The following is a 15,774-nucleotide window of genomic DNA, read 5'->3' as shown; positions in this document are numbered from 1 at the left end:
ATAAAGGCCAAGAAGTTTTTCACACTTTACTGTTTCGATCACCGTATCTGAAATTTTAAGTTTTAGATTTGTTTATTTTTGAACTTTCTGTTTTGACCTTAATACCATACAAGATGTTTTCAGTGGATTAATAGTCCTGTTATTAGTTTGGCACCATTATTTTACAATCGAAAGATTTGTTTGTAGATTATTTTGAATATTAGTTCCCACAGTGTGCAATGTTGTATCATCAGCATACGTTGCAGAATAACATGTAAGATTTAATGAAATATCATTAACGTAAATAAGAAATCGAAGAGGTCCCAAAATAGATCCTTGGGGAACAACAGCAATGATGCGTTTACAAGTAGAGGTAGTGTTTGTTGCTTTGATATACTGAAATCGATTGCGGAGATATGAAGAAAATAGGTCGCATGACCTATCATAAAAATGATAAAGTTTAAATTTGACATTTTAAAATTATCGTCTATAACATTGTTCATCTTCCGTTTTTATTATCAAGACTATTTTAATTCTGCGCTTACTTTAGTTTTGCATTCAAATGAACTCGTTGTTTATAACATTGTTCGCTTTCCGTTTTTATTAACAATATTATTTTTATGGTTTAATACATTTTTCAAAAATTCACACATAAATAAACTTTATTTGTGCTCTTATCATTTACGGACGTAATTAAAGCAGTCATCACAATATATTCATTCATTGAGCTGTTATATTGGTTTCAGTGCTTGAAATTTATCGGCTTATTAATTTCATATTGCCATGCCACCACGCCCGAGAAAACGTAGTTTGGAAGTTGCGGAGGCTTTGCGGGCCATGGCCACGCCGGACGTCGGTCTACAATCGGAACCAATGGAAGACACTAACGCTCAAATACCTGTGGCCATGCCACCACGCTCGAGGTAACGTTGACGGGAAGTTGCGGAGGCTTTACGGGCCATAACGACGCCGGATGTCGGTAGTCGGGCAACAGCGCAGACCACGCGGCAGTGGTACCTTTCTCGGCGGAACCACTGGTATCAAGTAACGATCACGATTTCACTGTTACAAACATGGTCAGTCTTTATTGGAAACAACAATGTAAGTGTGTAATTATCGTATGCTTCTTATTCTTCGGCTTTCTCTTATGAAGTTTTCCGTAATCTGCTATTTAGATATAGATCTTCATTATTAACAGACGACGCTAATTAATTTTGGACGGTAGAATATAATTTCTTTAGCGCGTTACACACTGGATGTGTCAATTTTACTTGTACTTGAGACAGTGTGTGCTCGGGCTAGGTTTTTAAGGCGTTTACTATCTCATTCAATGCATGTCAATGGTTCACTTTTTATTATTGCGCTCAAGAGTCACAACAAACAAAACAACACACATTTAATTAATTTATTAACTTCATAACACTAATACTCTTTTCATTACTAAACAATCACTTATTTTAGGGATGCAACATGTTTTAAAACAATTGACCTATTAAATAATTTATGATACCGCTTGATTAATTGGTTAACTGAAAGACTGCAACAAAGCTGCTAAGCTATTCGTTGTATTGCTATGCTGTCGGGTTGTTGTAGTGCATAGGCGACAGGACACTTTTTTCTTTTCACATGAAACACATAGACATGCAAATTAAACAAATAATTAAAAAAATGAAATGAAATACAAATAATGTATCATCATATTATCCATTACGGATTTTAACAAGTATTATAACTACATGCAATGAATTTACTGACTTAACAAGTATTAGTTTGCAATTCCATTTGTTTAATAATTCGCTCTTGATAAAAACTTGCTTAAACGGTTGTGGTGACATCGTGGATAATGTAAATTACAAAGACAATAAGACTCATAATATAAACTTCTGATTGAGCAAATACGACGTAAACTGCTCATAATTTCAACAAACGTTATATTTTTTATACAATTTATATTTATATGCATTTGTTTAAACGAGCAATCAGTATTGTAGGTGGGTTAACAAAACATTAAATAATTAGACCAAAGACTAATTCGATTGCCTTTACACGTTTTTAATAAACGTGTCATTTACGTCTACGCTAAACGTCCCCGCCACACCCACGATCCCAATGTAATATTTTGCGAGTAAACAATAAGAATGGTACCAATTATTGAAACTTACCCATGTTTAATCTTTGCTTTATTAATGTGTTTAATTGCCACGCGATTTATTCCCGATAAAGCGCGCAGATGATCGATTTTGTACGATATCGTCCATGAAGAATGCATTAATATACAAGTTTCTGTTTATTCTTTGATTAAAAAATGTAACTGGTCAACTAATAATTTCCGTTATTTACATTTTACAGTGCGCTTTCGGTACTTTTACGCTAGGTGGACACCATATCCACTACACCACGGCGACCTGTCAAATTAAAAAATGAGAGGTGATTCAAAATGTGCATCACAATTAGGGCGCTTTTACTTCATACTCAATTATTTAAGACAGCGGTTGGGTTTTATCTATTTAATTTCGGGTCGTTTTCTTATATTTTATATGCGATAATGTTCTGTTCTGGAAGAGTTGCAGATCATGCTATTTGTTTGAAATGCTTTTTTAAATCGTGAGTCAAGTTTAAACAACCTAAAAAGTAAAGGCTTACACAAATCTTGTTTTCTAAGTATAGTTATTTCTACTTTTTGGCGGAAGATTCTCTCACTCAACGAATTTCTTTCGAAAATCTTTTTGGCATGATCCTATTATAACACATCCTTCCGGGGTCGGGGGATATAAGCTATCATAATTGTATTGTATACTTTTTGTCCCCTACCGGTTTCACCGGAGGGGACTTATGGTTTACGCTCTGTGTGTCAGTCAGTCTGTCTGTCTGTTCGTCACACTTTTCTGGATCCTGCGATAACTTTAAAAGTTCTTAATATTTTTTCACGAAACTTGCAACATGGATGGATGGCAATATGGACATTATGCACGTCATTTCATTTTGTTCCTACGTCAAAAATTGTGGTTGCTATGGCAACCTTTTTTTTTTCAAAAAATGGTGGAATTTCTTACAAGGTGGAGCCGGTAGGGGACCATATTGCTTGACAATAGCATTCCTGTTAATGTTTTATTTCTTGCAAAAGATAACTATGCATTTGTTGTTTAAACTCAGCCTTGACAGATATTTTGCCAAACTTATATAATAAATTAATTCCAAACTTATTGTGCTTGTCGTTGGATAATGTATTTGTTGTAAATTGTTTTATGTTAGAAGACCTTGTTGAAAATAAGAAACGTATTATATAAATTGCATATTATGTAATTTGATCCAATGTGTTTCTTAACAAGTTTATCTTCTTGAAATAAAGATATTATTATTATTATTTTATTATTATTATTATTATTATTATTATTATTATTATTATTATTATTATTATTATTATTATTATTAAGTAAAAAATAACATTTATCTAAAACCCACTTTAAAGATCGTGCCATTGCCAGTATGATCCTTATCGGATTACTTTCGCATATTGACGTCTAACATTCGATCAGATGCATTTAAATCAAATAATTATTGGTTAATTAACTAAAACACAGCATGGCAAAATCCCGAAAGACTTCAAGAATCCAGGGGTCAGTGGTTCGAGCCCTGTTGAGGGTTACTTTTTTACTTTAAAAAAAATTGTATTCTTGTTTTTTTACTGGAGATTTTTAGTTCAAATGTTTAAATGTATCAATATAAAGCATTTAAAACATTTAATGACAAGCTTCAATACATGCCAACATCTGTTGGAAGGCCCCTTTAATTCACATAGTGCAAACAGATTTTAAATTTAATTAAATTGACGTTGAACTTGAAGCAGCATGAAATAAATACATTTCTAAGCTAGATTTACATGTAAGTTACCATCACATGTTCAATGCAATCTTCATGAAACTTTTATATTGAAATACCATTTGTTATGAACAATGACACTGGCCGTAAAGAAACTTCCACCAAACACGACTCCATGCTACCTAAACAAACAATTTAGGGACATACATCCACCAGAGTTCAAGTTATTGAGTTGAAATAATTTTGTTTTAGTAACAGTGAACTTAAGATTGTTCTTGCGCGGCCCCGAAACAATCCCCAGCTGATGACAATTAACACTCCTTGAAGTAATCCCCAACTGGTGACACTTTACTCTCCGTCAAACTTCAAAGCAATTTCGTAAATAAGTTGCGTAGGAAAAGTTATGGAACTGTTTTTGTTTTTAGATTGGTATAATTACTTTAACTCAAACAAATTCAACTTTTAGTATCAGCCCGGCTTCCCCCCCCCCCCCTCAATCTTATATGTATCAACTCAATGATGCATACAATAAAATATGTAAAGCCTTTGATGACAAATACAGCACGCGCATGTATTGTTTAAATTTCCAATTTGATAGCGTCTGGCATTAAGGACTTACTTTAAAGTTTGGACAATACGGTTTATAGAGAGATATCCTTATGTGGCTTTCGAATTATATACAGGTACATGTATCTGGACGATTCTAAGGCGGAAGAACCACATGTTCTGTTTTAGAAACCTATTCTTTTTCATGTATATGTTAAATACATCACTGAACAATTATAAGTAATTTACGTTTGTTTGCTGGTTACGTCAGATGATCACGGATTTATTGAACTTACTCTTACAACGACTTAATGCGTATAAACAACTGTGCCCAACGATGTCTGGTTACTTTTATCCCTGCCAAAACAGAATTTGTTTTTCACAATCGGATATACCAAAACCACAATTACTATTTATAAAAACCCTTTACCTTTTGTTAAAAAACACAAGCATCTATATCTTTCATTTAGCCATAAATACATTCACATTATTCACACTAAATTCACGTACGACCGTCTCGGGTTACACCTCACTTGAATCGTGTATGGAACCAAATTTGAAAAGTCACCAAACTTGCTTGGTCTTTAGGACGCTTTATCTGCTAAAATGGCAATATTAACGCGTTGTCTTAAAGGAGATTTATTGGTAAAAGTGGCAGTATTAAGGCTGCAAGTAAGTTAAAATTCATCAATCTGACCACATATGTTTTAACATATTAACGTATAAGGAAACCATTCAAAACAAACGCTCATTTCAGAAACTAAAAAACCAAACAGGAGGATATATTGCAAATTGCATGTCTTCTATTCTAGAAACAGGAGCAGTTAAACAACTTCTTGTATTATACAAAAATACCATTAAGAGAGCCTCATACAAGCGACGAGGGTTCGTTCAAGTTCAATACGAACATCTGTTAATACTTCACGTTATGACAATTACTAAAATGTTAGTAAATGGAAAGTCTATTACGGAATATGATTACGAACATTCATGCAATTTAACTTAAATGGTAGTTAATAAAATGGGTTTTTGACGATGCTGCGGAGTTATCTTCTCATGAAAAAATTCTTCACAGTGGCAACCTATGTAAAAGACCGAGCCAGTCCGATTGAGATAGCTCGATTTTTCTAATCGGCATATCTCGCTGATTATCGTTGATAAAGGTATAGGAAGCTCAGCTATAAATAGGACAGCATATTCCTGGGAAAAGATTTAATAATAGTTTGAAAACGTTAATTTTAAATCAGTTATATTCAATCCATTATATGTTTATAGATCAATGAAACAACTATGCATTTTCTGTATTGTATTTGACATTTATCGTGATTCAGTAAATAAATTGCGAATCAAAACGTGTATAATTAACTTTCAACGCGATCATGAATGTAAAGAAAACGAACTATTTTGAACCTGCCATTTGTAAACGTTGTAGCGACTATGGTATATAAACAGCATAATAGCCCTATCATATCTGTCCGTAGCGGATCCGTGGTCTAGTGGTAACACACTGGCTTCACAATCCAGAGATCGCTGGTTCGATCCCCCGCTGCACCTAACCTACTAATTCGTCTTTCGCATGAGACGTTAAACCGAGGTGCAGTGTACTAGGTGCTATACACCGGGCACTAAAAGACCCAGGGTCACCTCTGGAACGGGGTGTCTCCTGTATCTTGCACTATCCCCCGTAACCAACTAACACGTCTTTCTGGGGGCGATGGCCATATGGGAGACAATCCCGGTGCACTCGATAAAAAACAAAAACAACACATATCATATCTGTCCAGGTCGAACCTCAAAGACCTCGTGAAGAGGCCGGTAGGACCTGTAAATAAACTCTGATTTAAAAAAAAAATAAATATCATATCTGTGATACTCGCTCTTCTGCATGCTTTCTCATTTTGCATATTAAATAAACTTCTCAAACATAAATTACAGAGCCACATCAGTGCACATACTATGTTTGACAATTCATTCGTTTGTTGGATATTGTTTGCTGTTTTAAACACATATTAGGTCATATCGCGGAGATTTAGTTAACCTTACCATGTGTTCATGGGCGAACTCACGTATTCAAGTGCTCTTACGACTATGTGCTCATACCCACTTTCGATCGGGAATCATCATGAAATTATTGCCGTACTTAACGAACAAACATGCCTAAGCTTATTGAATTAGAGAAAAAGAACAATAATCAAAAGAGAAAAAGTATATGTTCATGCACATGGGATTGTGAAATCACGTCCGTACACAAGGCATCATTAACTTAGGAAAGGAAACAACGAAATATAAAGTTTGGTATGATAAACATGTGAAATTAAAGAGCATGGTGTAATTAAAGAGCATGTCAAGTTTTGAATTTATATGCTGAAACGTAATGTTATAACCCACAAACGTTTTACTGTAGCAGACAGTTTTTTAAGATAGCTGGTACAGAAAATACACGTCAAATACCTTTTTTAAAGATATGTCTTGTTATATTTGATCGAGAATGTAGCCCGCCTCCCAGTTTCGCTGAAAGGATCAAGTTCCCCACGGGTACTACTTCCCCGTACCCCCATTTTTTTTTTCGTAACCTACATTGTTCGTACCCATTTTTTTTCGTACCCAATTTTTTTTTCGTACCCAAATTTTTGCTCGTAACCAAAATTTTTTTCGTACCCAATTTGTTTCCTACCCAAATTTTTTTTAATCGTTTTACGTACTTATGTTTTTGGGCATACTTGTTGTACCTAAAATTTTCGTACCCATTTTTGTCCTACCCAAAATTTTCGTACCCACAAGATTGCAGTATGTCCATTGAAATTAAGTATTTAAGTAAATTAAAATGCAGTTTGTCGATTGAACTTAAATGTAAATAGAATAAAAATGTGGTATATAACTGAACGACAATTTTAAGAAACAAACGAGTGCATGATGTCAATAGAACTACAAGCATTAAGTTATGTAAGGATGTAATGGGCCAGTGATACTGAAGTGTTAAGTTAATGATAATAATTAAGCGTATTCGTTGAACTATAGTATTCAGTGAAATAGGAATTTAGTGTCAATTCATCTAAATTTATATGAAAATTCACATTGCTATTTAACTCGTCGATTATTCCATGAAAAAAACGACTTTTTTCGTAATGTTGGGTGCATTTTAAGAGTGATATGACGTACGCCGTTAACAGGAAGACACCAGGCCCATAGAGACATCATACAATATGGAATAAACGCGCACCATAAACTTGGGATACACGCAATCGGTCTACACGGGCCAACATTGGATGACACTTTACGCACATGCATTAAGCCCGGTTTTCACATAGCTATTCTCATATACGTGTGTGTATGTATCGGAAGATGAGCCATTATCATTTGTCGAAAAAGAATGCGTTACAGTTTGTATTATTTATAAAAAGAGGTTTATTTCAATTTGAAAAACACAGCAGAAGGTGGATATAACCGGGTGCTTAACATAAATGAGGATAGATCATACTCAACCTGTTCTATATAGAAACTAAAAACAGTGAAAGGCAATCAGTAAGCGTCATCATTTTTATTAATAGGTTAACACAATGCAAACAGTGTTAATTTTATACATGTATGAAAGGTCGTAAGGACGTTCGTACGGCCTACACGGGAACCCATGATACAAATAATACATATTAATATAATAATATTTTTAAGTATGTATATCACACAAATGGCCGTTTAAAGATTAATTTAAAGCTAGTCAGATTTCCTGATCCTATCCTTTTCCATGACCTTTCTGATAAGATCGGATATTTTTCCGATCTCGGTCTCGTTTAAGTCCACTTTTTCTTGTCGCGCCTTTCCAATATTGTTCTTATGGAATTTCTGGGCCTCAATCATTTCTTTGTAGTCGAGCATCTGGTTGCCATCCTTGTCTAGCTTCTTGAAAAGGCGACGCAGTGTATCCGGCAAGATAGTCACGCCTACCTTCAACATCCCCTCCATAAGCTCGGATATGCAAATATTGTCGCTATTGTCTCCGTCTAGTGCTTTGAAGAAGTCCCTGAGTCGGAGGTTCTGTATGCGCATGCATTCCATCAAAACTGTCAAAGGATTGCAAATTAACAGCAGCGCCTCGTCGTCGGCGTCGGATGAAAACCCCAAAGATTTCTTATGGGTTTTTCACACATGGCCGTAACTCACGTCAACTCCCCGCTTTTCTTTTACTTCTGTGTTTAACGGCAAAAACGTATCATAGACGATCTGTTTTCCCATGTCCAGCGTTCTCAGTGCCGAATTCTTGTTTTTCAAAAAATGCCCTCGGCGCAAATGGGGGTCACGTTAATAGATTCGATCCGTTAAGTCGAGAGTGTTTTATTGATTTCTATGCCGGACAGTATAATTGATATTGAATGTTCGTCCAGTCTGTTGCAGGTTAAATCCAAATCCTCTAGTGTTTTGTTTTTTCGACAAAGCAATGCTGATGCTTTTAGCGCCCTCCAAATGCAAACCGTTCCACTCCAGATTCAGCACCTTTAACGAACGGTTTTTGGCCAACGCAGAACCGATGGCAATGGCGCCTGTCAAACGGATGTGGTTCCAAGAAAGGTCTAGTACATGCAACGTGGGAAGGCATTCCATCCCTCGAGCTAGAGCCTGGGCACCAACATCAATTAGATTGTTCTTGGATAGATACAGTTCTTTCAACGAGGTCGACGTATTTAGAAGCTTCTCGAACAATTTTCCATCTAAACCGTTGTCTGATAAATCCAGGGACACGATGCGCTTGTTTTCCTGGACAGCATTGCAAACGATCCCGGCCCCTTCCGATTTCAGGCCGTTGCTGGTTATACGAACATGCTTGAGGGATGCGCTATGGGCTATTACATCACCTATAGCGTATATCGGGACGTATTCAAGCGCATTTTGTTCGAAGTCAATTTGCTCAACAAACCTGTTATCAAGTATCGCAATGCACGCTGCTTTTTGAGGTCCTGCAGTTTTAGCTTCACATACTTGCAAGATAATTTCTTCTTTACTAAGGCGTTCTAAATGGACGGGATACATATCGTACCTAGCTTCTTGGAAGCGGCCTGGTACAGGCGGATCTCCGGTTTCACGTGATCTTCCCTTGGCGTCGGGCCAAAGTCAACAAACGATAACTCGTCTTCGTCAGTCTCGACCTCCAGCTCCGAGTCAGTAGGTCGGTCTAGATTGGCCGTTCTTTAAATTGGTAATTGTGGACAAGATGTTGTGCGCGTCTATTTGCAGGTCCACTTTTTTGATGATTTTCGTGGCGTTTGAGGCACGAGTGGGGCGGAGCGAACTCATTACTGAGGCTTCGGTCGTCTGGAAAATAAATCGAATCGAAAAATGCTTTATGATATTAATTCATGATGCTATGAATGAGAATGATGATGATGATGATGATGGTGGTGGTGGTAGTGGTGGTGGCGGTGGGTGGTGGTAGTGGTAATGGTGGAGGTGGTGGTGGTGTTGGTGGCGGCGGCGGTGGCGGTGGTGGCGGTGGTGGCGGTGGCGGTGGTGGCGGCGGCGGTGGCGGTGATGGTGGTGGTGGCGGTGGTGGTGGTAGTGGTGGTGGTGGTGGTGGTGGTGGTGGTGGTGGTGGTGGTGGTAGTGGTGGTGGTGGTGGTGGTGGTGGTAGTGGTGGTGGTGGTGGTGGTGGTGGTGGTGGTGGTGGTGGTGGTGGTGGTGGTGGTGGTGGTGGTGGTGGGTGGTGGTGGTGGTGGTGGTGGTGGTGGTGGTGGTGGTGGTGGTGGTGGAGCAAACTTTATTCCTTTTTTATTTTCTTAAATTCTATTCGTGTCTCGGGTGGGCATGCGTATACGGGAGCTTACCGGGCTAAAAGGGGCCTTTTCACGTTTTGGTAAATTGACAAAACTATAAAAAGTTGTTTAAGGTTCGCAAAATTGTGGTTTTGTTCTGATATTTGTGAGGAAATAGTAATACTGAACATTTACCATGCTCTAAAATATCCATTATATGCATCATTTGACGATTTGAAAACCTGAAAATTATACAGCGTTGCAAAGCAAAACGATTCAATAATTTGGAAAGTTTTGTTGTTGTCGTAATATTTTGTGAAACTACGAGGATTGCTCATATAAAGTAAAAAATAAAACCACTCATACTATGAGCCCGGATGACCGAGTGGTCTAGGCGGAAAACATTTTACTCCAGGACTGCAGGGATCAGTGGTTCGAGCCCAGTTAAGGGTTAATTTTTTTAAATTGTATTCTTGTTTTTGTTTTTTAGTGGAGATTGTTAGGTCCAATCTTAAATTTTTTTATACATGTAAAACGCATTTAATGACAAACTTTAATACATGCCAACATCTGTGAAAAGACCCCTTCAAGTGAGGTTAGTTGGAACTTACTTTTTATGGAGTAGCGGATAGTTTCACCCGGTAAGCCACTGTATATATTTATTTAATTTAAATTATTACGCCCTTTAGTCTCTACCGTGTTTGCGCAGGTTAAACAAGTTATTGAAGGAAAGCCGTACAGAAATCTTTTGTCTTCTTACATGACGTTCAAGAAATTGGATACACAAAATGTACAAATATCATTTTCTCTTTTAATAGACGGTATTCACGAAAAACACAAAAAACGACGCCACCTTGGAAGTAAGTTCCATCTAACCTCACTTAATTCCGGCAGGCTCCCGTAAACGCATGCCCGCTTGGTGTGAGATACTGTAGATCTTGAGAACCTATATTAAAATTCATCAATTTGATTCAATTAATGAAGACAATGCCAAAGTATCTGAACAAGTCCCTTTAACGGAGGATAATATATAGTGCGCATGCATAGGTTGATATAATTAATGAATATTGCAAGTTTAAATGTAGTTTGTTGAAACGTTATGGAGTACTTTTTCGAACAAAGGGTTTCAATGGACTTACAGACGAAAGGACAGCTGATTAAAATACAACATATATAATACGTAAATACAAAATATCTTGCCTACACAATTGATCCACGTGCTTAATGCATGTGCGTAAAGTGTCGTCCCAGATAAGCCTGTGCAGTCCGCTTTAATGGTATTTTTAGTTTCAAGGAGGTCCCTCCATACCGAAAATCAAGTTAAGGCGGAAAGTGTCGTCCCTGATTAGCCTGTACGGACTGCACTGGCTAATCTGGGACGACACTTTACGCACATGCATTATGCCCAGTTTTCTCAGAACACGACTTAATTTATTACGCTAAGATAGTTTGTGATTACGCTAGAACAATGTAAACTAGGAATTAGGTTTCTCCTTTTGGTAAGATTACATTAAAGTACACATTGTGTTTGTCTTACTGAAAATACTTATTAACGGGAAGATTATAATTTATAAACAACAACAAAACGCAAAGGTTACTTTTTGCTAAATGTACTGTCATCTGCATCTGAAGTACTATCTTAACATCTTTTAATATGGAGAATTTTCGAGAATTTCGTGAATATATCCGACAGTTTAATTCACAACGTTTTTTTTCTTCTTTATTTTGTTATACTAACTTTAAAATAATTCTTTAATTTGTTTTGGATAATGTCCTTTTTAATTGACATGTCGATAGCAGAAAAGAAGTTTTACAGGTTAAAGTAAGTAATGTGTATTGATGTAAAAATAGCCTCCCTTTTGTTAAAAGTTTGGTAAAAGTAAAAATAGTACAAACGAACATTATCATTGTTAATGAGTAATGAATTTGAAATCTCTATTTTTATTTCTAGCTATATATTTGTATTACCTTAAAGGGGCCTTTTCGCGTTTGGGTAAATTGACAAAATTGAAAAAAAGGTTCGCAAATTTTCGTTTTTGTTATGATATTTGTGAGGAAACAGTTATACTGAACATTTACCATGCTCTAAAATAGCCATTATATGCATCTTTTTTACGATTTAAAAACCTGAAAATTATAAAGCGTTGCAACGCGAAACGAATTAATAATTTGGAGAGTTCTGTTGTTGTCGTTATATTTTGTGAAACTACGATGATTGCTTATATAAAGTATAAAATACACCGAATATTGTATCAGGATGGATGGCCGAGTGGTCTAAGTGGTAGACTTTTTAATCCAGGACTCCAGGGGTCAGTGGTTCGAGCCCTGCTGAGGGTTATCTTTTTTTTTCTTTTTTAAATGTTATTCTTGATTTTTTACTGGAGCATTTTAGATCCAATGTTTACATTTATCAATATAAAGCATTTAATGACAAACTCCTAAACATGCCAAAATCTGTGAAAAGGCCCTTTTAAAAATACTGAAAAAGAAATATAAATTTGATAACTATTTTCTATTATTTTCCGACTTTATATTAACTTCTATAAATATTAAAATGATTATTCAATCAGATATAATAATAAAAAAATCATAAACTGTTTAGAAAATGGGCATTTGTTTAAACACTTTATGATTTCGAAAGCAGAAAATAACGTTTTTATAGTTGAAAATTTATGTAGTTTTTTTTCTTTACATTACAATAGCCTCCGTTTTTGTTAAACACAAATAAAATTCTACTGATATCTATCATGCATTTCCTTATTTACATTTATCAAAGTGTTTAAAACGTTAATATTGTATAACCGACCAAAGAAATGCTTTTAAGTTATCCAGCTTCCTGTGCAAAGTGCATATCGTAAACCCATTTTATGATCTATTGTTTGATTTATAAGTGTTTTATTTTATGTTATATAAAAGGTGTTGAGTTGAAAAGTAATACAAACAAACATTCACATCGTGAATATGTAGCACCGCATTCTTCATACTTATCAGTGGACTGCTTATATGAAACAAATAATGTCCTATATAGCTATAAGCATGTTTATCATAAAATAACGGTAACGCATTTTAGCATGAAACATAAATATTACGCACAATGTTGAATATTAAATTAACATGTAGTCATACCCCCACTGAATATTTGGCGCTATATAGGTCAAAGTCACACTAAAAGTTCAATGGTAATAATTTTGGACTGTTTTGCATTTCCAGGCTGTAATTTTGTCATTCATCATAGGCTTTTGTAATTACTTGCCACGAATATTGCCATCATTGGCTGGACGTGTCTTTCTCCACGGTCAAAGGCCCACTTTACTGTTAAAGGTCTTTCTGTCCATTTTACATTGTGTTTTTATCCCATTTTCATCGCGACATTGACGGTATAACACGTTGTGGAATATACTTGCTTGTATTCAACACTGTGGAATATACCTGTCGCGTGCACGGACTACTTTTTAAATGACGTCATGCGATATGCGCTAAATTTAGGTCGATATTGTTTGGTTCATTGATCGAATTTTAAGGTCACCCATTGGAAGAAAATGTGCATATTTTGCAGAAAAAAATATATATGACATATTCACCAAAAGAAATGTTGAAATAAAATATAAAATTACACGATTTTTGTTTTGTTATTTTTTATTTATATTAACTTTACCACTGAATGATTTTTCATAAGAAACAAAGTCGACAAAACTAAAGCTTCAAAATTATACGACCTTCAACCTTTAAATCTAGTCATATGACATAATTTTTCGCCATCCGTATAATGAATCAGCTGATTGATGGCGTCATAAAATGACATACTTATTGCGTCATTTTCCCCATTTTTTTGACGATTTATTATAAACGCGACTTATTTCACATGTTTTCTACATTTACTGTATGTCGACATATCTGAATTGTCAATTGATCACATTTTCCTTATTTCGTGTAATGTGCATTGTTTATAACCAATGCATATAGTTTTGACATTTAACTTAAAAATTAAGAATGTTCAACAAGCCATACACATATCGCATATCGCACAGGTCATGACTAATCTGCTATGTTTGCTTTCCTATTTAATTCACGTTAGGCATAGAGCTGTGTAAAGTATAAAGATGGTAAAAATAGCACCACACTGGAATTGGAAACGTCCCATTTTGTACACGGGTATTTTCTACTCATTTATCTGTTGTGTACTGGAATGTTTTCCATTCTTTGTGTACTTATATATTAAATTATTTTCTCGTACAATAAGGGCATTTACCATAGATAAATAAAACATTGTACAAGTTTAAACATAATTATGTTTGTATGCAGAAATCTGCAAATGCAACCGAGTTTACCAACGGCTATTATTAGATAAACTGCTCCGGTTCATTTGAACAGCAGTAATGCAGGGGGGCACGCGTATACGGGAGCGTACCGCGTTTAAGTGAGAAAGTTGTTGCAAAACTTCAAAGATGGCGTCGTTTGTTGGATTTTTTTTAAAGGAAGTGAGGATATTTTCACCCGGTAAGCCTCGTCGTATTTATAATTATTTTAAATGAATACGCCGTTTCGGCTCTCCGGTGTGTGTGCTTCCCTCGGTTTTTTGTTTCAAGATCGTAGACGTCGGGATAAAAAAGTTATTGAAGGAAAACCGTCCACAAATCTGTTGTCTACTTACGGGACGTTCGAGAAATTGGATGTACAAATATCATTTTCTCTTATAATACACAGTATTGACACACGTGAACAGTAAAATATAAATAAAATCATGATAATTTCATTTTACCGACGCCGTTTTATCACTGATAATTAATTTATTGGCAAACATTATTGGTTTATCCCCCTTATTTGGAACTGACTTCCTTTTAAGCACATTTTGGGACCTGACTTCCAAATGACAAACAGCTACTTCATATGTAAAAGAGCTTGACATGATATACCTACCCATCTTAAATAAAGTGTATATGTGTACTTCAATATTTAAGTTTTATAGCATGTTACGTGGGGCAATATAAGTGTTTTCTTAATCACGTTACTTACTGTAGAATAATAATAATGCTGTTCGAAAAACCTGCCGACCAATTGAATCAATTCACCTATTTTCAAGAAGATGGGTTGTGTGGTGGCTGATGTACGAGATAATAGAACATTTATCTTTCAGTAATATTATAATTAATTCCATGAATTTTATGACGTGTCGACCTTATTCTGCTATGAACTTTTTTTAACCATTCTTTTACTGTCTTTTCAGATGATGCAGGTTAAAGGGCGAAAATAAGTGCATCTTTCGTTGCAGTATATGTAATCAGGAATTTTACATCAGGGGAGGATTGAGATATCATGCCCCATTCATGGACCACATGCGTTTAAATGTAGAACATGCAAGAAAGAATCCTTCAACAGAGCCGGACTAAAACAGCAAATAAAAAACACGAACATAACAAAACATGTACAGCTGATGTTTGTAGTGTTTTTGTTTTATTTATAAAGTCTACATAGACACGTCTGACATATAATTGCTATGAGTGCTACTTACTTACACGTTTATTTCCGTATATGTCATGATGCTAGTTTCTTACTTTGTTATGAAAATAAACCATTATCTGTGTTACGTCATTTCTTCCTACGATGTCTCTGAATAATTTTTCAATTGTATTCAGCACTTACATACATGATAAAAAAAGATTTGGGTCGGATTTAATTCGTTATGCATTTG

The 15,774-nt window shown here is 35.6% G+C and overlaps 1 protein-coding gene and 1 long non-coding RNA gene across 2 annotated transcripts in view; one reads left to right on the top strand and one right to left on the bottom strand.

Annotated features, from left to right (window-relative positions):
- Positions 1-541: 541 nt before the first annotated feature.
- Positions 542-15,774, top strand: part of LOC127872483 (uncharacterized) — a 28,504-nt gene continuing 13,271 nt past the window's right edge. The window contains exon 1 of the long non-coding RNA XR_008045727.1: positions 542-1,080. This is a non-coding gene — a long non-coding RNA (uncharacterized LOC127872483). The remainder of the gene's footprint in view (positions 1,081-15,774) is intronic.
- LOC127872423 (leucine-rich repeat-containing protein 74B-like) lies at positions 7,879-9,796 on the bottom strand. Its single transcript, XM_052415757.1, is given in 2 exon segments — positions 7,879-8,768; positions 8,770-9,796. Coding segments are annotated over 2 exon segments (708 nt in total). The 5' UTR covers positions 9,367-9,796; the 3' UTR covers positions 7,879-8,657.

The sequence above is a fragment of the Dreissena polymorpha genome, chromosome 1 (genome assembly GCF_020536995.1).
Source record: "Dreissena polymorpha isolate Duluth1 chromosome 1, UMN_Dpol_1.0, whole genome shotgun sequence".
Lineage (NCBI taxonomy): Eukaryota > Metazoa > Mollusca > Bivalvia > Myida > Dreissenidae > Dreissena > Dreissena polymorpha.
This window is presented reverse-complemented; position numbering and strand designations above follow the sequence as displayed.